The sequence below is a fragment of the Tauraco erythrolophus genome, chromosome 4, assembly GCF_009769465.1.
Source record: "Tauraco erythrolophus isolate bTauEry1 chromosome 4, bTauEry1.pri, whole genome shotgun sequence".
Lineage (NCBI taxonomy): Eukaryota > Metazoa > Chordata > Aves > Musophagiformes > Musophagidae > Tauraco > Tauraco erythrolophus.
In genome coordinates this window covers 85082775-85107910 of record NC_141468.1, presented here as the reverse complement: position 1 = coordinate 85107910, position 25136 = coordinate 85082775, and the positions used below count along the sequence as shown (strand labels likewise).

Below are 25136 nucleotides of genomic sequence, written 5' to 3'. Positions count from 1 at the left end.
ATGAACAATAAATTTGCCATGAGCATTGTATAAATCAATCACTAGAGATCTTATTTTCAAAATCCCTTCAGCAAGTTAACTTGTATATTCAAAATTATTTGCTTTCTGGACATGGACCTTTCTTGTATAAACAAGAAGTTGGCATTACAACACAAAATGTACTAGAAATCTGTACTTTTGCCCAGAAACATAGAATGGGTTGGGTTGGAAGGGACCTTAAAGTATCATCTAGTTCCAACATCCCTGCCATGGGCAGGGCAGAAGGAATTAGGCCAGCAAAACAAAGTCTTGCAATTAAAGACGGTAGTAAGAACATTACAGGGATTGAGAAAAATAATTAACATTTCTCATAAAGTGCAACTCTCTCAGAGGACTCTCTCCTTTTTTTACAGCTCTAGAGCTTTTGAACTATTTTTCATTTCACTGTGTATGTTACTGAAATGATAAAGGGACTGCAAATTTTTACTTAGTGGAACTGATCAGACTGCAGGACAGAGAGAAGGGAAAGAAACAGACATGAAAAGAAAGACAAAGACAAGAGATCTGGCTCCATGCAAACTTGTTTGGATCCCAAAAAATTTTCCCAGAACAGATGTTAAGACATGGAAAAAGCACAGGCCAGACTTAGGACTTAAGTATGTAATTTAACTGCCTCAAGTAACATATTACAGGGAGAAAGCATTGCGTCTGACATAACTTGGATTGCCAGCAGGACCAGATGGTTTGCTTAAATCACAAGCTAATAAACCTTTACACAAAATAAGAGGGAAATGAATTATGGTTTCATCATAGCCTCTTTTTTGTTAAAGCAGTAGGGTGGCTTTAGGTACTCTTAAAGACTCTATCCAAGACACTTAACTAAATTCTCGGCTATTCTGAATTAAGGGAACAACTTTCAAAAACTTATAGATATTGGGAAAGCTGTTAGGCACAGCTTTTTGAGAGCTAAAAGTACCAGAGGAAAACGAGAGAAGTAAGCAAGCCCTAACAAGAAAAATCTTCTCTCCACCTGCCAAAATTAAAATGCAATTTCTAGTTCGGAAGATAAGGACAGCCCTCAACTAAGAGAAAAGCTGGAAGCTCTGCCACTCTGACAGCAGAAGGGTACAAAGCAGAATGACTCTGCTTCTCCACAGACAGGAGCTCTGTCTCCAAATCAAGCCCCTCTTACCCACCACCACTGCAGGTGGACAGAGGGATGCATCACGGCTACCGGCTTCTCTGCTGTGACAATGTGACCACTGCTAATCCTTTTGAAGCAGACCCATAAAGAGTTAAGATCCTTGACCTTCATTTTCATTCTGTAACAGTAGGCACTAGAAAGACACACTAAGGTGAACAGATGTTTGAGAGCGTTCCTCCCTACACTATACGTACGACTCTATACAACTGCTTCTGTATGGTCACTGATAATGAGCATTGCCATAAGATCTTATGCAGAGAAGTGAGAAACTTTTTTTTCTTTTTTTTTTTTCCACAAGTGTAAGTCCTTAGTTAAAGATCCTACGTAAAGACACTCGGAAATAAACACAGCAGAGTATCATGCAACATGAAGATGTTTCTATACATCACATCTACCTCCATCTCAAAGAGGATGCCAAATTTACAGCATCCCTTTTGCCAAGGTCAACTGGGTATAACGTTAGAGGACTGTGGCACTGGGGGAAGGGGAGGAGTTCTGATTTGTTCACAATAAAGAGTGGAGTTAGTGTCAAAGCTGTGGAAATGGCTGGTGGATTATCAGTTCTCCAGAGAAAACGCAGGATCTTCTGATCATTTGTAATATACAGCAGTAATTTTGGGGATCCCTGCGGCTTTCTTAAGTCTTTGTGCCTTTGTTTTTTAGGTTGTTGGGGTTTTGTACATTTGGCATCTCTGATAAAATACAGTGGTTTTGTGGCTTAACAGAACTGGTGCCACTGTCTTATTCTTACATTATTAACTGGGAAAAAGGAGAGGAGAAAGTTAAAGAAAGAGGACAAAAGACTGCGGTGTGAAAAGCTGCAGGATACTGTAGTTGAAGGCAAATTTTCTTATCACTATGAAAGTAAGATACTTAGATAGCTGATGTCTCTTTGTTTCCATGAGTTGGTCTCTCGACAAAAACTTCCATTATTAAAAAAGCATCTGATAATGAAGAGGAGTTAATGCTCTGTATTGCTCCTTACTGCCTCCACTGATGGTTCTAGGCAATGAGGAACACTCTGATGTTATCTGACATCACAATGTTACTCCTGCAGAAGCCACAGAAGAAGAAATAGAGGAGTTTTTGTCACTACTTGAGTATGAACTGAGAGTGGTTTTTGCTCATACTCTGAGAGCATTGCGCTCTTGTATGACGGGGGAGGAATTAAAATTCACAGATGTTTGGAAAAGAGAAAACTCCTGAGCCGCCAGACTTCAGGACCGAATAAGTCACAGCTGTGTCCTGTTGGAATGTTTGGAGGTAGCTTTGACAGTTGTATCTCCTAAATGAGGGCCATAAGCCATATAAATAAGCAACAGCCTACTGTTGGGACAAGAGCTCTTGAGAAGGAAGCAATAACTGTCTCTTCTTAACACATACAAAATATTTGGGTCAGGTCTGGAAAAAATAAGTGAAAAACTGAATTCTGATTTCAGAAAGCTGTTGTAGTCTCTGGTATCTGAAGACTATAACAAGTTACAATTTTATTACTGCATTTCCCTCAAGTGGAACCATTATCCAAAGAAATATTCTCATAATGCTTTTTAACCCTTGGATCAATACCAAAGGAAGCTGTCCTGTTTTATTTTACATGGATGCACAGTCTTAGGCAACTGTCTTGTGTTTGTCTTCTGCGGCTAGCAATGAATCTTTCCAGCCCCTTGAGAACACAGCAGCAATCACTACTTAAAGAGATAACAAACAATTCAAGGGACAATAATCTTGCACAAATCCTGGATTTTGATCACCATTTGAACATCTCTACAGAGGCAGAGGGACTGGCATTTAGCACAAGCTGAACAGTTTTGCACACACTCTTTTAGCACAACTTGTTACAGCCAAACAAAACCTCTAGAACGATGGTTAACTCGTGATACTCCAGCCACAACTCTAAAGATGGACATCTTCAAAATGACTTGACCTTTCTCAGGGTACATCTACTCTGTGATTGCTGCTAAGGTAGCAGTAGCAATCGGGCCAAAGGAAGCCTTTCAGCTCAGACTAATGGCCCAAGGATTTCAGTAGTTTTTCACAAGTTTTCTGTAGATCCTGCCAATTTCCATCTTCAACTAGGCTATGCTACCATGGCAGTTTAGATATAACTGAATAATATTCAAAGTAAATATGTAATATGCTGTGCTGCATAGCATAGTATAGATTGTCAATTTATGTAGCATTGATTGATTCTCCAAAGAGAAAAATTCTGGGATGATGTATTAACTCACTACAAGTAGTGAGAAAACGGTATGCTCATTCCACATACAACTTTAACACTCTTATCCCAAAAGACATCAGGGATCATGAACATAAACACATGAAAGCACAGTTTTTATGTGAACACACATGCATTGCCACGTAAAGGTAGAAAGTGTCAGCGACTGAAGTACAGCATCATTGGCAAGCTCAGGAAAGTCTCCACCTGGACTAACTCGTGGAAGCAAATCTTTAGCACTGTAGTCAGCTGAAAGCAACTCGCAGAACCTAGCCACGACAAGTAAAAAGTAATCCCACTGTGCTGAGCCAACTGAACTCAGGCTGAAATTCAGTGACGGGTCTGAAGGAATTTGATGGTCAACAGCCGTACAGCAGAGTCTGGTAGCTTTTGTGAGAGTAGGAACCGTTTCAAAAACAGTTTGAAGAGGCATCCTCAATTTAATAAGCCTCAAGTTTGCGAGTCTTCTGTGTTTTTCTGTATAGAAGAATGGTCTGGAAAGGAATACAGTTTCGCTTCTTTCACTTCATGGATTTTGGGGAAAAATCCATTATGTCAGAAAAAGAATATATGCTTTTAAATCTAGGAATCTAATGCACAAGCCTAACGAACGTTTCTCATGTCTTAATCTACATACTCTTGTATCACACTTGCATCTAAGATCACAGCTAAAGAAAACAACTGGAAAGTGGAGAAGAAATTCCAAATGGAAAAAGTAGCTTTAAACAAATATTAACACAAGTATTTGGTTGGGTCCTTATAATTACAAGCAAGCATTAATGTAACCAAATTTGCATGATTTTCTCCTTCAAACCAGACTTTAAGGCAACTCAAGACACTGGTTTTCTCTTAAGCTACAACAAACAGAATACTATCTAGAGGTAGATACTTGAGAAAATAATATAACAGGTAGAGAGATGCCAAGATAGAGCTTTGTCTAGAATACCTGACCATTACAAAAAGGCATAATGTGAAATCAGTATTTGTCTATAAAACAAAAAATAGGGACAGAAATCCAGACAAAATGATCTTAAAATCAGTATTTGCATCAAATTTCTACATAGCAGTTTCCATCAGTATTTCTCATTTCATCAAGTGAAAACGTGACTTATATGGAGAAATGTTCAATGTCTATTTTGAACAGAGGTTAATTATCCTTTCAGTGTTCCCAGTTCTCCTAAAAGTCATTAATTTTTGCCCATTTTGCAACCTTAAGAGTGCAACAAATTAAACAAAATATTTAGAAGTTTCCCCCCCCTCCAACATTAGAAAAATCTCTCTGTCCCAAAGTGATTTTTGATTTGTTGTCTTTTTTTCCTATTCATTCTTCTCTACTGGAGGCAAAAATAAATCCCCCAAGCCCCCAACTACACACAGCTAAACACGTCTAAGACAGACAAGAATAAAAATTCCACTCTGTTACACCTCTTGAAAGGCATGTTACTGAATCCAGAAGGAATTATATGTTATCCCTGACCTATCGAATCACCCTTCCCATGTAAGGAGCGTGAATCAATACAAATCTGGGTATTTTTAAAGGAAAAGGCTACGTAATCCATTTAAATACCTGGGGAGAAGTAGTAACTTTAGGGAGAAGCAGTGCTTCTAAAAATGACCATGCACATATTCATTGACACGGGCGCAGTCAACTTTACCTAGCCAAAATGCTTTCTCTAACCAAAGGAAAAGAATCAGGCAAAAGAATGAAAAAAAAAAAAAAAATCTCTTGAAAAATAATACCAAGGCTATACTCCAGGCTGACAATCGAGTTCAAAAGCTCTCAAAACAATTTATATCAGTAAAAGAAATCAAAATATAAGTTTTTCAAACTTCTCATTAGGAGATACAGAAGAAGAGACAAAAAACATTTATTAAAAGCAAACTGTCCAGCACCTGTTACACAATAGTCAGAATTCTGACATTTCTACAGTGCTCAGAAAACACCTACAGGTAAGTGGTTCATGAGAAATTCCACTTGATATTTTCCATTTACAGGGACTTGTAGGAAGTAACTTAGTTTGTCAGAATTTGTGCTGCGAGATAATTCCAACACTCCACATACTTTAGAATATTTCCGATTTATTTCAGTAACGGAATGCTCAATAAGAAGGGTATGAGTTTCAATTTAGTTTGCATTTTTAGAAGATACCTGATAGGAGAGGGTCCAATATATAATAAATCTGTTGTAAATGTAGTTTTTATTCTTATAAGAAAAGGTAGTCTAAGTAATACACATCAGAAAGTTAAAACAGGACCAGAATGGTGGTATGATGAAAGTACAAATGAGAGGTACCATCCTAAACTTGGCTAGAATTTCTGTAGAGCAACTTACAGGTAAGAGAAAAGGCTCTTGGAAGCTGCAATCTATATTCAAACATCTGCAGACCTTGTACTTACAACAGGGAAATTCTGGGGAACAGGAGGTGGGGAAAAAAGGAGAGAACTGTGAAGAGGGCTCTAGTGGAGTTATTAACTGATTTCATATTTATTTTTCTATAACAAACATATGAATTTTAAAGTAGGCATGCATGATGGAGAATTTCAGAAATCTTGTTATCAACATATTTCACACGTACTATGTGCCTGAAAGGATATTATATCCTGCTGAAATAACTTATAAAGATAGTGGCAGGAAGGAATTAGCATAAGGAAATACATTTAAACAATACATTACTATTACAATATTCAGTATTTTATTTTTTTTCTCAAAAGGCAAAGCAGAGAAACCTGCCATGTGTAGGATAAAAAAGATATAGTGTATGAGCATGGATATAGCTATTTATGGGATATAGCTACATACTTCACCTCATTTTAAATTTCCCACTGAGAACCATAAGTACAAAAGAAGTTGATGGAAGGTGTCAAGATCAGACTTCTAACTCAGAAATTTCAGTTTAAGTAACTACTTAAGGAAGGAAGGAATGAACAGGTAATGGCCAGCACTTTATGTGTTTAGTTGCCATAACATTTTAGAGTAAGGAGTTAAACGTTAATTGCTATTTATATAGAGTGAGAGTGCATTTAAGCAGGAGTTGATATTCATGAGAGAACAGAGCTACACTACTATCAGCAGAAATACTATTTAAAATTACAAAACCTACTGCTTTTCAAATTGGAAGGAAATGAAATAAGGCAGAGAAACATATGTTGCTGTCAGGCAGTGCACCATCTCACTCACAGAAACAGCAGCCGGTTGTAAAGGCCACAATAACAGCATCTCGTAAAAATATTTTTAGTAGTAATACTAAGCAATTCCTGCCTCCATTTGTCAGTCCTGCCCCCACAGTTCAATGCCTCCTCGGATGTGCCTCAAGTTCTGCACGGAGATCCATGAACCAGATCAGTAAAAAAATGCCTTCAAAAAAAAAAGATCATTCTTATGAATTAGGTCACTGCTCCATTTCACGACACGGCCCCAGAAAGACTCAGGCTGGGAAAACTGAAGGGATGCACACTGAAGTACGGGGATGAAAGCGAGCAAGGAGAGGGAGGGTGTAAGTATCTGAGGCCTTTTTGTGAACTATGTCCTCCAAGACACATTTGTGAACTATGTCCTCCAAGAACGAAGGCTCAAAACGTAAGTTGTTCTAGATTGCACTCCTTGAGCCAAGGACCTGACACTACTTCTCATTCATAGAATCACAGAATGGTTTGGGTGGGAAGGGACCTCAAAGATCATCTAGTTCCAACCCCCCTGCCACGGGCAGGGACGCCCTCCACTACACCAGGTTGCCCAAAGCCTCATCCAACCTGGCCTTGAACACTTCCAGGGATGGGGCAGCCACAATTTCTCTGGGCAACCTGTTCCACTGCCTCACCACCCTCAGAGTGAAAAATTTCTTCCTTATATCCAATCTAAATCTCCCCTCTTTCAGTTTAAAGCCATTGCCCCTTGTCCTGTCACTACATGCCCTTGTAAAAAGCCCCTCTCCAGCTTTCCTGTAGGCCCCCTATAAGTACTGGAAGGCTGCGATAAGATCACCCCGGAGCCTTCTCTTCTCCAGGCTGAACAGCCCCAACTCTCTCAGCCTGTCTTCATAGCAGAGGTAATATCTACGTAAAGGATTCAGCAGGTGCACCAACAAAACCAGGTGAATATGTCAGAAAACACACTTGAACTTTCAAGGCTCTATAGCTACGTAAGACCCTCATCTGCTTTCAGCAGGGTTACACAGAACAGTCAGGTTAATCAAACCATGCCCCATCCAATGGGTGCACTGTTCCCAGCAGGAAACGTCTGATTTTACTTTTATGATAGACAAAGGAAAGAACAGGTCTAAGATTCCGAAATAAACAGGAAGCTTTAGTCAGCTGGAGACATCTTGCCATATACAGATTGTGCATCGACACGGTTGGCTCACTGCCGCAGATAATACACACTTCCAGGATATTTTCAAAAGCTGGATTAAAGAGAGCAAAATTTTCATTTGGAACTGTTATCTGAGAACCATGAAATCCTGCTTCAAGGACACTGTGATTCAATTCTGAAGCCTGTAAAACAGCGGGAAACTCTACATCATAAGATGATGGATGGAGGGTGGGATTACACAACACAACATCACATTACACAAACCCAACATTAAATATCGGGGCAGAGGTACACACCAACGAGATGTCCTCATACCTTGAACCACTTAAAGCCAAAATGGTTGACCTCATGCACTGATTCATTAAACAGCTTCAGACAGGCAGTGAAGTGGCAGAATGGTAGAAAACAAGATAAACAGAAGAAAGGAAAGAAAAAGCATGCAATTAAAAGCAAATTATAAGCAGTTTGGACAACATTAACATTTTAAAATCAGACATATCATTCACGCTTAGTCTAAGAATGATCCTAACCTATTATTGTTTGTAAAAATAAAACGATTTGCCATTAACACCGTACAGAAAACAGAACCTTGCATTTTAAAACTAAAGCTATCACAGAATGTCAGGGATTGGAAGGGACCACAAAGGATCATCTAGTCCAATCCCCCTGCCTGAGCAGGACCACCTAGATCAGATCACAAAGCTATCTAAGGGTGTCTCTCACAATTCTACAAAGAACCACCACAGAGCATAATAAAACAAAGAGAGCATTCTTTTAAAGTAATTGAAGGGATACGAAATGAAAAACATTCAAAGTCTCTTCCTCACCTTGGAAAAACAGCTACTTGCCACCACTCTATTACTGACTGTATTTAAGTGATACCAAATCAAAATCCTGTTGGACAAAATGGGGCACAGCAGCTCTCCCACATCCAACTGGAAAAAGACTCTGATTGCTTTTTTTTCATGCCATCTTGTTGGTCATCTTTTAAAAACTATAACTGGTTAGAGCCAGCGGTTTAGTTTTTCTGTTGAAGACAGACATCGCTGTCAATCAGTGACAGTACAGATTTTCCCCTTTCGATCCTGCTGCTTTCAGTCCATCCTTCTTTCTCCTCCTCACTGCTGCCCACACTACCACATTCCCACTTCTTCTTCACGATGCTGTTGCCCACCACATTTCGACCAATCTTTTCTCACAAATCTTCACTCCTCTTCGCTCTCTCAGCCTCTCTCACTGATCCTTATGGCTAATTGACCCTCAGGCTGCACATTTCCCTGCCTTGCCTGATCCCTCAGATATTACACCCAGCTCTGGATTCACCAGCTACTTCCCTTTTCACCAAGCTTTGGCCATCTGATCTCATTGTGTGCCTCTCACCAAGCTTTGCTGGTGAATTCTTCTGAAAAGCCTCCTTACAAGCTGACGTTTGTGTATGTATATTCCCAAAGCATTATTCTCTTTCCATGTTCTTGTTTTAGGATGCCTCGTGTGTAAATAAAACTTCACTTCTATGACAACACAACATATACTAACTCACACTTCTCCTTTCCAGAATAAAGATTCTGAAAAAAAAAAGATTCTGCTGCTAACAGCTCACAGTGGCCAGACATCTATGAGGAGTTCATGCTCAACAGGCTGAAGAAAAGTCCTCCTTTCCATCCTGTGAGAGAAACCTTCCTCACTACTTCATTTCTTTTCATCTAGGACAGAACTTTCATATTTTTGTTAATCTTGATAGTATCTTTGACTCAAACCTCCTTTAAAAGGTTATTTTTAAAAACTTGCAGAATTTCTTATATAGAGTATTTCTAATACAAGACTTTTCTGACTGCATCTATATAACTGAAGTTCTTTGGTAGGATTTCTTCTGTGTCTGGATCTGTGCAAAAATCTTTCTTGTGCAGGTTGTGCCCCTTTGTGCCGTAATGTCCTTGTCTGTAGCTTTGATCATGCTACTAGCATGTCTCTTTGCTAGTGAATCAAATGTAAGCTACTCATCCTTTGCAAACTGTACTCCACTCACCTTTCACTTTCAATACTGAGATGGCCTGTGATCATCCTCTAATACAAGCCTATATTATGCGTGCATAAAATCTGTAAATGCTCATCTTTGTGCTTACTTCCTAACTTCGGATACTTCCAACCCCCATGAAATCAACACGCTCTACCTTCTCCAAGGCCTTCCCTCAAAAAATTCACTAAGCCTTACGCATCTTGTTCTGCATTTCGAGCATAGACATCACAAAAGGGAAAGTTCTACGGGCTTCTCCATGCTCAAAGAATATAAAACCGGTCACTTTGTCTTGTAACAAAGAAATTAAAACATTGTCACATCCTAGGCATCAAATCACCTACTAGTTTGTTTACTTTTGCGTTTCAGCACAGAACCAGCTGCTTTGTGAGATCTATATTTTCCTTTCCAGGAGGTCTGATCTTTGATGTAGCATTCACTACCTAGTTAGCATTTCTATTTCATGCAACTTTTTTTAAAGGCTACAAGAAGTTTGGAAAGAAGGCATTCTTGAAGGTAAACTCCATAACACTGTCTAAAATCTTAAGGTACAGCAACCAGAATTATCCTCAATACATCTATCAGCAAACAGCTGAGCTGGACTCTAGCCTAAAGAGAAACTTTTCTTCCTGAAAACTTGGATTATTACTAAGATATTTGTATCTTTTTCTTAGTTAAAGTATGTGATATAAGAATACATGTTGGAAAAAAACTCTTACAAATTTTTGAAGTGCAGTTAGTCAGAACTTAGAGAAAGAGATCACGCCGTTGCAAAGCACCTGACCAAATGCTCGTTTGCTAATTATGGTCAAGTAAGGAACAGTGAAAAATACTGAAGAGGATCACAAAAAGCACAGTAAGAATGTCAAGTTCAGCTTCTGCTTCACAAGCTTTATCAGAATCTTATGGAATTTTGTTCCATACTTATGGCATGTTTTCTCCATGATTACTTACGTGAGTTAAAATCAGGCACATCCATGATTCTTCAGAGTATCACGTCAGTGTCACAGAATCGATTAATGCATAAAATTTATACCTGCGTAAGCCACGCTTCTGGCTTCAACACACAAGTGTGTATTTTATGAGTGTATGCTTGGCTTAAGCCAAGGGATTTGTGTCCTTATCCAGTTGTTTTGCAAGTGTGACAAGACTGTGGTCCATAAACACAACCACACTAATAAAAATCATTGTCGTTAAATACATTCGATGAACAACGCAGTGGACCTAAGTATGCTTACACACAGGAAGATAGCTTTGACAGGCAAGACAGATCAGAAGAGTTACTAAAATAGTATTTCAAAGCTCAGGATACCTTGTATTTCTTTTTATTTCCAAGAAGACCTTACCTATGAAATACAACTTATTATGAAGGCTTATCAGACTTTGCGAGTTCTGTTACGTGATGCTGGAACAGAGATACAGGATCATCAAACAAAACCAGCTATGTTTCACAGTAAAGCAGGGAAAACAGTACTTTGCTGCCTAGTTACTTTCCTAAGAGGACTACCAGTGACTTTAGAAGATTGCAGACCTGTTTCTCAGCATTGATCCTGGCTGACTCCTCTTGTGCTAGCACCATTTCCCGCTCTGCAGTTATCTGAACACTTTCTCTGAGCGCCTCTTCCAATTCTTCTATCCGATCATCCTTTTTACGTAGATTGTCCTGGAAAATGATGGGAGATGAGGTGAAGATGACTTGTTTGGAATTACAGCCTTTTAATCAACCAAGTTTCACGCCAACCAAAACGTGTTTCTCCCTCCCAAGGCGCAACTGCAGGCAAATTTTCTTCACACAAAGGAAAGAAAGATGAAGCGATGCAAGAGTAGGAGGAAGACTACAAGTAAAGAGAAGGAGAAAGCTGGCAAAGCAGGACCTCAAAGCAAGAGCGCTCGCCCTCCCTGTTGGACATGCCACAGTTCCGTCAGATTCCACAGCACAGATAAGGAAGGGTGGTTGTTAAATAAAGATTAGTAAGCAGTTCCAAAGAAGTAGAGAAGGCAGAATTGGTGGGAAGGTTGCAGGCATTCAGCATTGCCCATTTTCTCACACATTCACCAGCAGGTGTGGTAAGAAGGGAAACAGTGGTTTGGAATTTGCCATTTCCAGGTTAAGGGGGAGAAAAGCAAACATTAACCTAACAGAGTTTTCCGTTGTTCAGATTAAGTCTTTAAGGAAGTTTTTCATCAAAAACTCTCTAGGAATTATGAAAGGTTCATCTGGGCTGCCTGAATCTCAGACATTCAAGTGTCAAGACTCCCTTACAAATTATTCTTCGATTAAGAGCATCATCACGGTTGCAAGTTCAGCTGTCCCACGCATATTCAAAGACCACTGGAGAAAACTGTATTGCTCCTCAGAAGATACACTGTTTTATTGGTTTATACAAATGGTATAACTTAGAAAAAATGATATACAAAATTAATGGTATTGTTATTTGTAAAGAAGACCCTCCTGACTTTAATATTGCTAGGAAAAATAAATGCATTCCTCCTGCTTCTGCTGTAGCAGCTTGGAAAAAGACTACAAAGCAGGCTGTCCTGACAGATATATATGAATGTCTTGGACCATGGCTGCTTAACAAATCCATCAGAAATAAGCAGCTTAATGGAAGATTTCTGCGTTTCTCGTCTTGCAGATTGGTTTAGATCATAGGGTTCAGATGACATATTTTTACACATTTAAGTTACCACCTGGGCTTTTCAGGAATCTCAGCGGCAGTGGAAGAATAAAAAATGTTTTCCTTTCTTTCTTGCATTTTGCTTTTTGTCAGATTTACCCCTTTGTCTTCTGTCCTTTTGTATACAGGACTGAAATTTTCCACCGTTTCTCTGAGAGTGGTTCACACCATATAAAGAATAATGAAAAAGATGACTGACTTGGAAAAAATTTGACCTTGTAACCTTCATAATGCAAAAATTAGTCATTGGAGTTTAAAGAATGAACCTGACATTTCCTTAATTCCCGTTCTCTAGGACTTGGGATACATCATCAAGGATACTTGTTGTATGAACACTATTTCTGGCAGTCTCAGAACTGCAGCTTTCAATGAGAATGTTCCAGCAGAGATGCAAAGCTTTGTACCAGGCCAGTGCCAGACCTCTGGCACCACTGCCCCTGTGCAGAGAAAGGCTGGTATTCAACCAGGCACAGTATTTGTTAGGCTTTGCAGGCAAAGGAGCTTTCTGCTGATGATTACTTTCCAAAGTGGATTCACAGGTCAAGTAACTGATGATTTCTAAAGAAACAAACGGAGAGATCTTCATTTCAAAACAGGAGTTGCAGAACATGTTTTTGTACTTTCTGAATCTTTCTGAAACACTGACAATATCTTGCAAAACTACTTTATGGTTTTGATAAGTCTTTGGTTACGCTAATCATAAAGACGAATAACAAGTTTACAAAAAACTCAGCACAGAATATTAACCGTGCCAGACATGAAAAATATTTACTTGCCTATCTGCATTACTCAATAAGTATCAACTATACTTCTTGATATAGTACTTGGATAGCCAAGGAAGTGGGGAAGTGTAGCTCTCCATTTCAAACAACAGGAGTGGGAATGGTTCATTTGGACAGCTATATGTAAAATGGAAACTGCTTTAAAATAAGAAGGCAGAATAAAACATTCCAATCACAAGGTTTGTCCACCCTTCATCCCAGGCAAGCATTTAAGAAGCAAATTCGATACTGTATTAAACTTGACACTGTTGACACATTTCCCTAGTCCTCCTTTTATCCCTGACATACCTATAGAAGCTTTTCTTGTTGCCCTCGATGTCCCCGGCCAGATCTAACTCTATCAGGGCTTTAGCTTCCCTAACCTGATCCCTGGCTGCTCGGATGATTTCTCTGTATTCCTCCCAGGCTACCTGTCCTTGCTTCCACCCTCTGTAGGCTTTCTTTTTGTGTTTGAATTTGTCCAGGAACTCCTTTTTCATCCATGCAGGCCTCCTGGTGCTCCTGCCTGACTTCCTCTTTGTTGGGATGCACCGCTCCTGACCTTGGAGGAGGTGATCTTAGAAGATTAACCAGCTCTCTTGGGCCCCTCTTCCCTCCAGGACTTTATCCCATGGTACTCTACCAAGGAGAACTCTGAAGAGGCCAAAGTCTGCTCTCCTGAAGTCCAGCGTAGTGAGCTTGCTGTGCACCCTCCTTGCCTCCCCAAGAATCTTGAACTCAACCATTTCATGGTCACTGAAGCCAAGGCTGCCCTTCAGCTTTGACATTCTCCACCAGCCCCTCCTTGTTGGGGAGAACAAGGATCAGTGTAGCACCTCTGTCACTTGGAGAAGGAAGTTATCATCAATGCATTCCAGGAACGTCCTGGATTGCTTATGCCCTGCTGTGTTGTCCCTCTACTAGAAAACAGGGTGATTGAAATCCCCCATGAGGACCAGAGTGGAAACTTAGTGAAGGGAAACGCTTCATTTTGCACATTGTCTATTTCTTGAACATATATAAAGCCCTTAACAAAACTTGTTCATATTGCTATTATTTCCTGAAAAGGGCTACAAATGTATTATATACATTGTACCCAATGCATAATGTTTCTGAACATTATACAGTACGTCTACAAAAACGTGTGAACAACTCCAGCCATTCATACTTTGTTTTTCTTTGAAGATATTTTATGTGTTACCACTCAGGTGTGTTACTTCCAAAAAGTGTTTCCAAAACATACAGCAGTTTTTGTCAGCATCAGGAACAACCTGAAATACACAGAGCTTGTGGTGACGGTAACAAATGATCCTAATCAATACTAGTTTAATTATGTCCATCATAAAGCTCTGTAATGCTAATACTCTTTTCTGCTTCTGAAGAGGAATTCCATTGCAATCAAGATTATTTATCCATTTCTTGAAGGAGAACAGAGCAGAGGAAGAAAAGCAAAGGACAAACAGTTACAGATGCTACGACACAGGCCTAAAAGGGAAAGGCAGAACTGATTATTCCTATGAGAAACTGGCAACATCTCCTCCTGCTAGCTGCCATGCTTTTGACACTTCTTTCCTGTTGCTCTAAGCTTGGTGCTCCCAACACAGCCACCAGTTGGGAATGGTGGTTTTGTATAGGCACTTTTTCATTAGCAACAACCTAGACAGACTCAAGTGCCCTGCCAATACTAACAACCAGGTTTACCATTTAGCAGCTCATGCAGGGTGCCAACAGCTTTAACATTTTGCTTCAGCTGTTGCAAATTACCACATTTGTGTGTTTTAAAACCTACAGGGATCGTGCTTCTCTATAAGCACAGTGGGTCACTGCACGGATTATGGGAATGAGACCCGAGGCTTCGACAATACAGCTGTGAGAGAGTTCTGGAGTGAGCAAAAGCAATAGATACCTATAATGGGTTTGGGGTTTTGTGGGTTGTTGTTTTTTTTGTTTGTTTGTTTGGGTTTTGTGTGTCTGTCTGTGTGGTTTTTTGTGGGTTTTTGTTTTTCATTTGGTTTCTCTGCTTGTTTGGGCTGTTTTTTTTTTTGAGAGGCTAATTGGGGAAATGCTACCGTAAAAAGATTTCTTCTTCACACATAAATCAATACTCAAGACTCCTAAATTGATATGGGATGACAGCAAAATCCAGTGGCAGTTTTAACTAACCGCACTGTTAACACAAAGCTTGAAGCCATACGTTACTCCCTTGATTCCTCTGAACTCTCCTTGCCAATGTCAGTCCTGTCATCATCACCGAAATAATATATCACAGTACTTGTAGGACCTACCTTTCTTTGTTCATTTCCAATCATTTAGCAAAACAGAGCAGTAGAAGCAGCTTGCATAGACAGCCAGCTATAAAAATACCCTTCTCTTGTCTTCCCTTTTTTTCATGGCTCAGCACGACAAAAATTGCTAGTGATACCACACCACTGAGGAAGTGTTCACCCAGCAGCTGATTCCATTGAATTTTGCTCACTCTCTCAGTTTCAAAGGGAATTCCTGCAATCACCTCCAGTCTCATACACTCGTTCTAGTTTCTAATGCCCCTTTCTTGATAGAGATCATCAAAACAATTTCACATGTCAGAATTAAATCATCAATGGGTCTTAGAGCATCTGGGAACAGCCCAACCCACTCGTCATCCCCCTGGAAGCCAGATGCATCAAATAAAGTTAATTTCAAGGAAAAGATCTACCTTGGTACAACCTGGATTAAGCTACTAATCAAACATATACATGTTAATTTGAGGACATGTTTGATTAAGATATTAAAAACTAGTTCTTCTCAATACCTTAACCAGTAAACACACAGATCAGCTTTACTACTGTATCTGAAAATGTAAGGATACATTTGAAGACAGGAAATAAACATACTTATGACTCGGATACAGTAACAGAAACTTCTAAAAATTCAGCAAGAAAGGGTCAGGAGGAATGAAATAACTCAGGTGTGTGGCAGCAGTCAACTCATGTGCACGTATGGAACACAAAACTAATCAGATATGACTGATAAGAACAGAATACTGAATAGAAAAAAGTAAAAATTGGAATTCTAGATACTAACATCATTGGAACATCATGAATTTAAAAATACTAAAACAAAGTATTGACAAGAAAAGCTTCTTGTTGGTATATTTTCACTGTTACACTGATAATATCATTTGAACAGGTAACACAGCATAACAGCACTCAGAAAAAATACCATTTAAATTCACTGGCATAAAAAACAGAAGGATGAGAAAGTAGAAAGTCTGCACACTCTCAAATGTGAAATTCCAAATGTTTCTACAAAAGCCTGAATTAGTTCAGAGGAAAGTTAAAAAAAATAGTTATTGTTTTCCTTTAGCCCTTAATATTCCAAAATGATCATCTATTGTTCTCAGCCTGCAAAGCTGGAAAAAATACTCCCTAGCTCCTGTCTTCATTCCTTTCTTTTCCATGTTCAAATGTTTAAATTTATTTAATATTTGTTTGAACAAAAGCTTGTCCTTACGTTTACTACTTTCTTCCTTTTCTACTTGTGTCATGCCCTTTCCGTGGTGGATGGCCCACATCACTGCACATTATTCCAGAGGTGAATGCAATGCTGCTGTATATAGTGGCATAGTGTTATGTCCTGTTTTGTCCTTTAATATTTCTCAACATTGTTTTTTTTATTTTAATAGTTCTGCTAATCAATGATATTTGCATGAAAAAATTTATTCTAATTCCGAGATAGTTGTCGTATGGTAACACAGCTGGATCAGAACGTGTCGTTGTGTACATATATTTAAAATTGTTTCTCCTGACATAAATTAATACGTACTCATACTGAATTTAATCTGCTATTTTATCCATGAGTTAGAGTTATGAGATACTTGTGGAGCTATATATGTTATCTTTCATTTAAATATCCTGAATAAATCAATAAATATATTCAGAAATTTAGAGAAATTTAGTCTCGTTTACTGAAAATATTACATTTGCCATTTTTAACCAGACACATTACCTCAGCACAAAGCAATGATTGTTCCAAAGCATTGGGACATAAAGACATACACACTTAGAGTGCAAAAAACATTTACAGTTTAAAAATACTCAATGGTTCTTCAAAAGGAGGAAGAGAAAAGTGCATGGGTGGTGATTGCTATGGAGAAGAAAGCTGTGCACTAGAAGGGCATGGACTGGGACATGCTGCTGGGACACGGAATTCCTTCAGCTTTTATTCCCTTGCTTTGCATGCTCTGCTTTAGAAAACCATCTAACCTCAAAGACACCAAGACTCAGGTAGAATTCAAGCAACAAAAACAACACAATGTCCTAAACTGAATTTGTTGATGAATTTTAACTGGCTATAGGCGTTTTGTAGAACGTTAAGGAGATCATCCTCCTTTAATCCTCAGTAAAAGACTAAGTGATACCAATATAGTTAGTTTTTCCCATCACCTGCATCCAGTTCTGAGTCTCCTTCAAACAAAACTCAACAGCTGAAAGGACTGGTGCTGACTTTTAGTATTTTACAACCTTCTGTCAGTTATGGGTCAATGATTTGCAGCCTAAGCCTCAATCTCCGCGAATATTTGCATATCACAGTAAGAGTAGTTGTTCTGATATGCCCTAAAAGTGTGTACATTTTAGCCAAAGAGTAAAATATAATATGAAAAATGCTAATTAAAGGCCAAATAGGCTTATTTCCTACAGTAAAAAAGAAAAGAAAAGAGTAGTTTAAGGCTGATGGCAATTCGGGCAGCTTGGAAAGCAAGATTAAGGAATAATACTGAATCACAATGAAGTGCATTAGGTTTATTATTACTTGAATTATTCCTCAATTAGAGGAAATTTCTTAAAGGAAACGCTGAAGCATTTGTTGCCACAGGCACATAACTAAAAAAATTCCATGTGCATTAATTTTTTTAAAAAATAAACTCTTAATTCTGTCTGTCTTTAGGTCTCCACAATCAGCCCATCCCCTTTTCTTTTCTATTGGATAAAAAGAATAAGGGAGAATAGCAATTTTATTAAACAATGAGACTATGGAATGAACTGCAGCAATTGGGCATTTTTACTCTCCGGGAGAGAAGAGTTGGGAACTATTTTAAACACAGTAAGTGAAAAAAAAAAAAAAAGCATGAGAGAGAAAAAAAACACAGAAGAGGGAAAAAATGCAAATTTATTGCCATTTCTCAGGCTCATGAAATAAGACACCCAAATGAAAAGAGAGCTGTTCTTCCCCTTGAATGTACTTCTATTGTTTTCTACTCTCAGGAGAGACCTCCTCACAGGAACCACACCGTGCTGTCAACAGTTACTTTAATCTCTCTGACAGCTTTTAGGAAAGGAGTTTGAACTTGGATACTAATCTTGGAGGGGAAAAAAAAAAAAAAATCCTTGCAAAAACCATCTAGTGGTTAAGGTTGTTGGCACACATTCAGCTGTCCAGTCTTCATCGTACTTAGTTTCTGGCATCTCATAAAGGGCACCAACCCTGCTCTCTGCCAAACAGGCAAGAGGGTACAAATAACAGGTTTCATCTTCCATGACACCTAATGTTTCTGCAGCAAAGACTAGGTGAAAGAGTGTCTGGAGAATAATATTCCTGACGGATCACAGAGAAATGTTAGGATGTAGGGAGTCCTCTTTCCTCTATTAAAAACTCTCGAGCCATATAATGGCTTTCTCTCACTACAAATCTCAATTTGCAGTTAAGAAAATACTGGGATAACTGGGAGATTGCCTAATGCTGGTTGTAAATAGGGACCTTCATGAAACTTTTCCAGCTGTCTGTTCAAAACTGCAGAGTATTTTTACATTATACAAGAAGACAGAGTCAAACGGTTCATCTTTTTTAAAGACGTGAAGGCCGTGAATACGTCACTCAAACATTAATAAATGTATGGTAAACTAAACCATAAAGTGAAAACGAACAGAGCAGATGGCTAAGTGTCTATCCAGGGATGTGCTTATCTATTCCAAATGTCAAATGTCTTCAAGCTTGGTTTCTGTAAATGTTATGGTAACAACTATTCTGTAAGGAGTGCTCCCTTCTGGTCTAACACAGGAGAAGGTAATTCCTTAACGCTGTATTTAATGTAACAAACATTGATTATGTAGAAGGACAGATTCTGTCTCTATAAGAACTGCCATAGCAAACCTAAGAACAAAGTCATATGTTTATTCTGATATTCAGAAACGTATATTATATTTTAGACGGAGGAAAAACCTGCATCTTCCTTCTTTAGTAACACAACTGAAAAATTCAGATAGCAACACAGAAATCTGTTTCTAAGATAAATCATTTTCATGTTCAAAAGTACATTATTTTTGCTGTTGCTTCAACATGTAACACTGTACACATGAGCAACAATGAAGTTAGTCAGACCTCGTAAATATTCATCAGAAAAAATGGCTTTCCTAAACTGGAGACAGGGCTGTCCCCAGAGTTTGCTTGTGGCCTCAAAGCTCAGATTGTAAGAAAGTTAAAACACTAAAATCTCACAGATTCAAGAAAATTAAGGAACGAGAGAGGTAAATTTACACTTTTTTAATGGTCACCCATACTACTGCGTACTCTGTCTTTATGCAGCTGGTTGGAGAAACAGGTATCAGATTTCTGTATGGAAAACTGATATTAGAAACAGACCCAAGTAAATACCCTTTAGGCTTAATCTGTATGGAAGCTTGTCTTGGTGAGCTTCCTTTAAGTAAATGGAGAATTTACTGTCCTGCAAAGTCCATCAGATCCATATGTGAAAGGATAAGAGATGAAAGGGACTAATATTCCTAAGTACAGGACCTCATCTGAGCAGATGCTGCAGGGATTGACTTCATTCTTTTCGGTTTGTCAAGATATTTTTCCTACCTTGTTGTGTTTACTTTCTGTTAGCAAGTCTTCATGACCTTCCTTTGTAGTATTTTACAACTCCAATAGAGAAAAGGGAAGAAACCTTCCTTTTTAGGTCAAAGCTCGTTTTTATGTGCACTACTGTCTTGCTGAGATGCAAATCCAAGTGTGTAATTTTTAATTTCATATTGCTCTTTCATATTATGCACTGATTTTTGGTACTGTGCAGTACTCCTCCACTGTTCAATGAACAAGCTTTTCTTTCCAGTCCTGTTTCTGTGATGTTAAATGATAAAAATTATTAAGGTATTAACACTGTGAAAATTCCTAACTCTTTTTTCCATTAGAGAGCATTACAAATGATGAATGCCTGAGTATTGCCCATGACTATTATATAACTTCACACAGATGTAACAAAATATGAAGTGAGGCTGCCTGTTCATCATCCATACATTATCTACGTCATATAAGTAGATGCATCCAGGAATGCTTAAGTATAAGTTTTTAATTCCTGAAAAAAAGGCTAAAATTCAAATTACCACCCCACCCCTCCCAAAACTTTCCCTCACTATAAGTCACAAAAAGCCTAGCTAAAAGGTCATTATCATTTTTGGAACTTCTCCCAGACAACCAGGAAAGTTAGGAAAAGCTCTCTTGACAAGGAGAGTTATGACATGATAAGAACAAGAGGCAGTTTTCCTTGAAGCATCTGCCAGGGTTAAATATTTGCTTGTGCCTACACCAACTGCACACGCTGTACTGAAAATCACAACCCTCCAAGTAAGTGTATAACGCTGCTTTTGTGGAACACTATTTTCTGTACCATACTGTAAAAGCTGATGCAAATTAAAATTGCTGCCTGAATGTTACATCACTAACAAATCATGATGCATATTAAAGTTTCTACTGCATGTGCACCTGTCACAGAACCTCTCAGAGAAAGGGTTGGAGGGTTGGTTGATGCCGAAACTGCCTACTGACTACCGTTTTGCCCAGCCCAAATCAAAAAGGAGGAATAATTTGCATGCGTTTATTCAATTTAGGTTTTTATGAGATATGGTTGTTCTTTAACATCTATATTTGTTCTTATCTGCTACATTTTCATTAGCAGAAGTTCTAAGTGATACTAAGAGACAGAGTACAAATCTGATTCACATAGTACGTGAGCTTAGAACCACACTTTTGCTTAAATATCAAGAACACGTAACAATGTTGAGTTTTATCCTTCCTGGTGAGCTAGGAATGATCTGGTGACTCCTTGGAAAAATGCCAACAAATTTCTTACAAACTGAATTGAAAAGTGAATTCACATCCTTCCAGTGCTTTATGTCATGGGGTCATTCTGTCCTAGAGGACCAAAGAAGGATGACCCAGAACTGAATATACCATTTAGTGAAATTACAGCCACCTGCACAGGTGACAATGGTACCCAGTCAGGCCCAAGGAACACGAACTCTTACATGGCTGGGCAGTGCAGAGAATTATCCAGGGACAGGGAAGCCAAATCTTCCCCCTGATGTACTTTCTGTCTAAAAATACTGGGAGAGGAAGGGAGAGCGAAAGAACATCTTGATCCAAATAATTCTGAAAGATGGATCTGAGCTCAATGAGAAAATACGGGTCGCATACCTCAGACTGTTCTCTGGAGTAAATCCTGCAGAGGCAAGAAGGCATTAAAGAATAGATTTCTACCAGGCTGCAATGAAGTAACTGACAGTTTCATGGGCCTTAACGTGCTGACTTGTGCTATCCAACGGATAAAGAAAGTACACTCCACTCAGCTGGCAGGCAAGGCTGGAATCTGATACGGCAGTGGTCTATATGGAAGAGAAATTGGCCAGGAACTCAGCACTTGAAATTCACTTATCCCAGGAAAACATGTAACACCATTTAACTAGCATAACCAATTTGCTTCAAAGCTAATGATGCCTAGAAAGCTATGGAGGACATCTTGAACTTAAAGTTTGGAAAGCTTTTCTTTAAATCCAACCATTTCTTCAGAAGCTTCGTACAACACTGTCCAAAAGCAAGATCGTAGATGAATTAGGGAAGCACCATCTCTCTTTACAAACAGCCCAAAGACAACAGGCCATTATTTTCACCACGGCATGCTATTACCATCAATGGATCAGATGAAAAAAACTTCAGCCACGCTACCCTCAAGATCCAATCATAGCATGTCAAGAAGAAATTCTTCCGTAATTTAAGACCAGATACACTGGGCTTCACTTAGGTTTTCAGATTTTTTAATGTTGATATTGACTATGCTATGGTGTCTCCAAACAAATAGCACATGCTATGGTGCCTCCAAACAAATAGCTCCTGATATTTAATGAATTTAGAAGGTTTGTTTGATGAGAAGGTATTTGGCTACCTAGCCATTTCGTTGAGCTTTATCTGGATCCCAGTAAAAGCGTTATTGAACAAAAACTACACATTTGTTTAGATTGAAAATTCATTTTTTTCCACTAGAAGGATATTTTTCCTATTTAATGCTCAATATAATAAAAGAACTGTATAATCACATGGAACAAACAACACGTGCTCGCTTAAATAATTCACAGATTACGTTAAATTATCTAATCTTGGGAGTCGAAAAAGAAGAAAAAAATTAACAAATTTACTTGTTTTTTACGGTTGTTTGTTAAAGCATTCAAACATATTTTACGCAGCTTCTAGACATACAGTTTGTCAGCAGCAATTACAGACTGATGGATAGCTGCTGCAATGCAGATCCCATACTACACAACTCCATGCCACAAGATATTCTGAAAACTCCTCCTAAAAACTCTGGAAGACGCTGGAGTGACAGGATGAGAAAATACACGCGCTACCTTCCAGATATCAGTTTCAAATACCCATTCAAATATTTTGAAATTTCAGTAAATGTTACCTTTCTAGGACAAGACAGCAAATCAATTCCTTTTCACAATAACCAAGATTTGGTTATTTGAAGTAGGAATTTTCTGCACCAGCCCAACAGCTTGTTTTTTTTATCCTGCTTATAGACCAGACACTCGTTAACCTCTCTGTTCTCTGGAGAGTTGTGGTTTAAGGAAACCCAGGAGGAAAAGACAAATTTGGAAAGCCATTTATCCATCTCACTAGAACTGAGACATTGTGGTTTTCATTCTTCCCCCGCTCCCCAAAATACCAAATTTCCATCATCAGAGCTCTCTGAATAAACGAACATTTTGTTACTGGACTTAGGAAGAAAGAAACCACATGCCTGTTAGGGACACAGAGAGGAGGAGTGGAGTATGTGCTTGGGAGCGTGTTTATTTGACTGGATTGCAGACGGACAACCCAAGAACATGCAGATCATATATTTTTAAGCATTTCATAATGTCTTATTATTAATTCCAGCCAAAACCACCAAGACCAAAATTATCTGAAATTGGTGCTTATGTGTCCTGACCCCAAAGCCAACAATGGTTGCATTAAAAAAAAAAAAAATAAAAAAAAATCTACGTTCCTCTCAGGTTCCTTTTTTCTTTTCTTTTTTTTTTTTTTAAATTGATTAGAAGGCAGCGCCCTTTAGAGCCTATGGAGAAGACAGGTCTCCATAACTAACAAATTGAAATGTGGTCCTGGGTAAATTTTACTTCCAGGAAACCAAAATGTTGCAGTCCTTGAGAGAGGGAGGCTATAAGCAGAGGGCTCTTCTAAAGGAAGGAGCTTTTATTGAACCAGTCACTTGTCATTAAACACTCCATATTTTACCCTAGCCTGATATTTTCATTAGAGCATACAGACTTTTTTCATCTGTGAATGAAAGCATTCCCTTCAGCCTTGTGTAGAATATGGGGAAAGACTCTCTAAAAATCAAGCCCACCCAAACAGGACAATTAGGTTCACAAAAGCAGGAAAGGCACTAGGGAAAAATCAAGTAATATTAACACTGTGGTAACTTACACATTTCAATGTTGACTGACACATTCCACTTCAATCTTGAATTCTCACACGCATTTAATAATGTCTATTTTTAATCTCAGAAATACTTGCATGTACTTCTACAGAAAGCAACAGACACCAGTGCAGAATAAAACAAAATATAAGCAAAGTGGAAAAAAGTATGTACTGATTTATAGACATCTCTAACTGGAAAACCTGAACATATAAAGGTAAAGATAATAAAATTATACACTTTGACAGCTTCCCTATTAGACCACCAACCTACAGCAAAGTAACACTCCAGAAAAAGAGAAAAACGTCAACTTAGCTTCCTCAAAAGAGACAATTGGTTATTTGTTGCCTGTTCCTAGACGTTGTTTACTTTGAAATTAAAAAAGAGGAAATAGAGTAAAGTTATCCTATGTTCTTCATAGTTTTATATCTATGATGTCTCTACTGCTAAAACAATTTGTAAGTAAATAATTGGATAGCACATTGAAAGGACAGCTATATATTCTTAAAGAACTCTGATGCAAAGCAGTACCATTTTTTTCCACCTAATTTCTGAGCAAAAGCCGCCTCACTGCTGCCACCAAAGCTGTACAATCTCCTTGAACTACCATAAACTGGTGTTAAATCGTTTCAACGATACTTAAAGTTATCAGTAATATCACTGTCCATTGTTATGTGTAGTTACACAAACACATTACATAACTGTTTATAAAAAAAAAGAGCAATTTTAGTATGCAAATAGAGAAAAAAAATTTCAAGCTTCTTCCAATGCATTCCATTTATGTAAAAGAAAGAAAAATGAAAAGGGAAAGAATAATTGTGGGGAAAAAAGCCAGAAGAGAAAGCCACACCTTTCAAAATCTGAAAGTGCTACATCAAAACAAAAAAGATGATTTTGTGGAATGGTATCATTTGATAAATACAACACGCACGTAATTGCAAGGCCAATGTCAAGTACCACTTATCTTTTCAAACTTAAAATAGAGATTTACTCCAATGCAGATTAGAAACCTAACCAAATATTATATTACTTTTAGGAATTTTTAAAGACATATTTCACTAATACAAGGAGGATTGTGTTATTTGAACTTAAGCTGCCATATAATGAGAGCCTTGTGGATTGTGATAGCATTATGGTCACAAAACCCATCAGCAGACGTAGAAATCCCACATCCCAGCCTCTTATAAAAGTCTGCAGTTATGAAGTCATTTTCATACACTTGGAACTTAACTGTTTCAGTGCAGTGCCCA

General features: G+C 38.4%; 1 protein-coding gene across 9 annotated transcripts in view; it reads right to left on the bottom strand.

Annotated features, from left to right (window-relative positions):
* ERC1 (ELKS/RAB6-interacting/CAST family member 1) overlaps positions 1-25136 on the bottom strand; it is a 278996-nt gene that overhangs the window by 104906 nt on the left and 148954 nt on the right. For 4 of the 9 annotated variants that reach the window (XM_086610616.1, XM_086610615.1, XM_086610614.1 and 1 more), the window contains one exon: positions 11253-11384. The exons of 3 other annotated variants lie outside the window; for them this stretch is intronic. In XM_086610616.1, the coding sequence (XP_086466742.1) occupies positions 11253-11384 (132 nt within the window). Of the gene's footprint in view, positions 1-8022; positions 8077-11252; positions 11404-25136 lie in introns of all 9 variants that reach the window. 2 more of the 9 variants (XM_086610613.1, XM_086610612.1) reach the window with 2 other exon arrangements.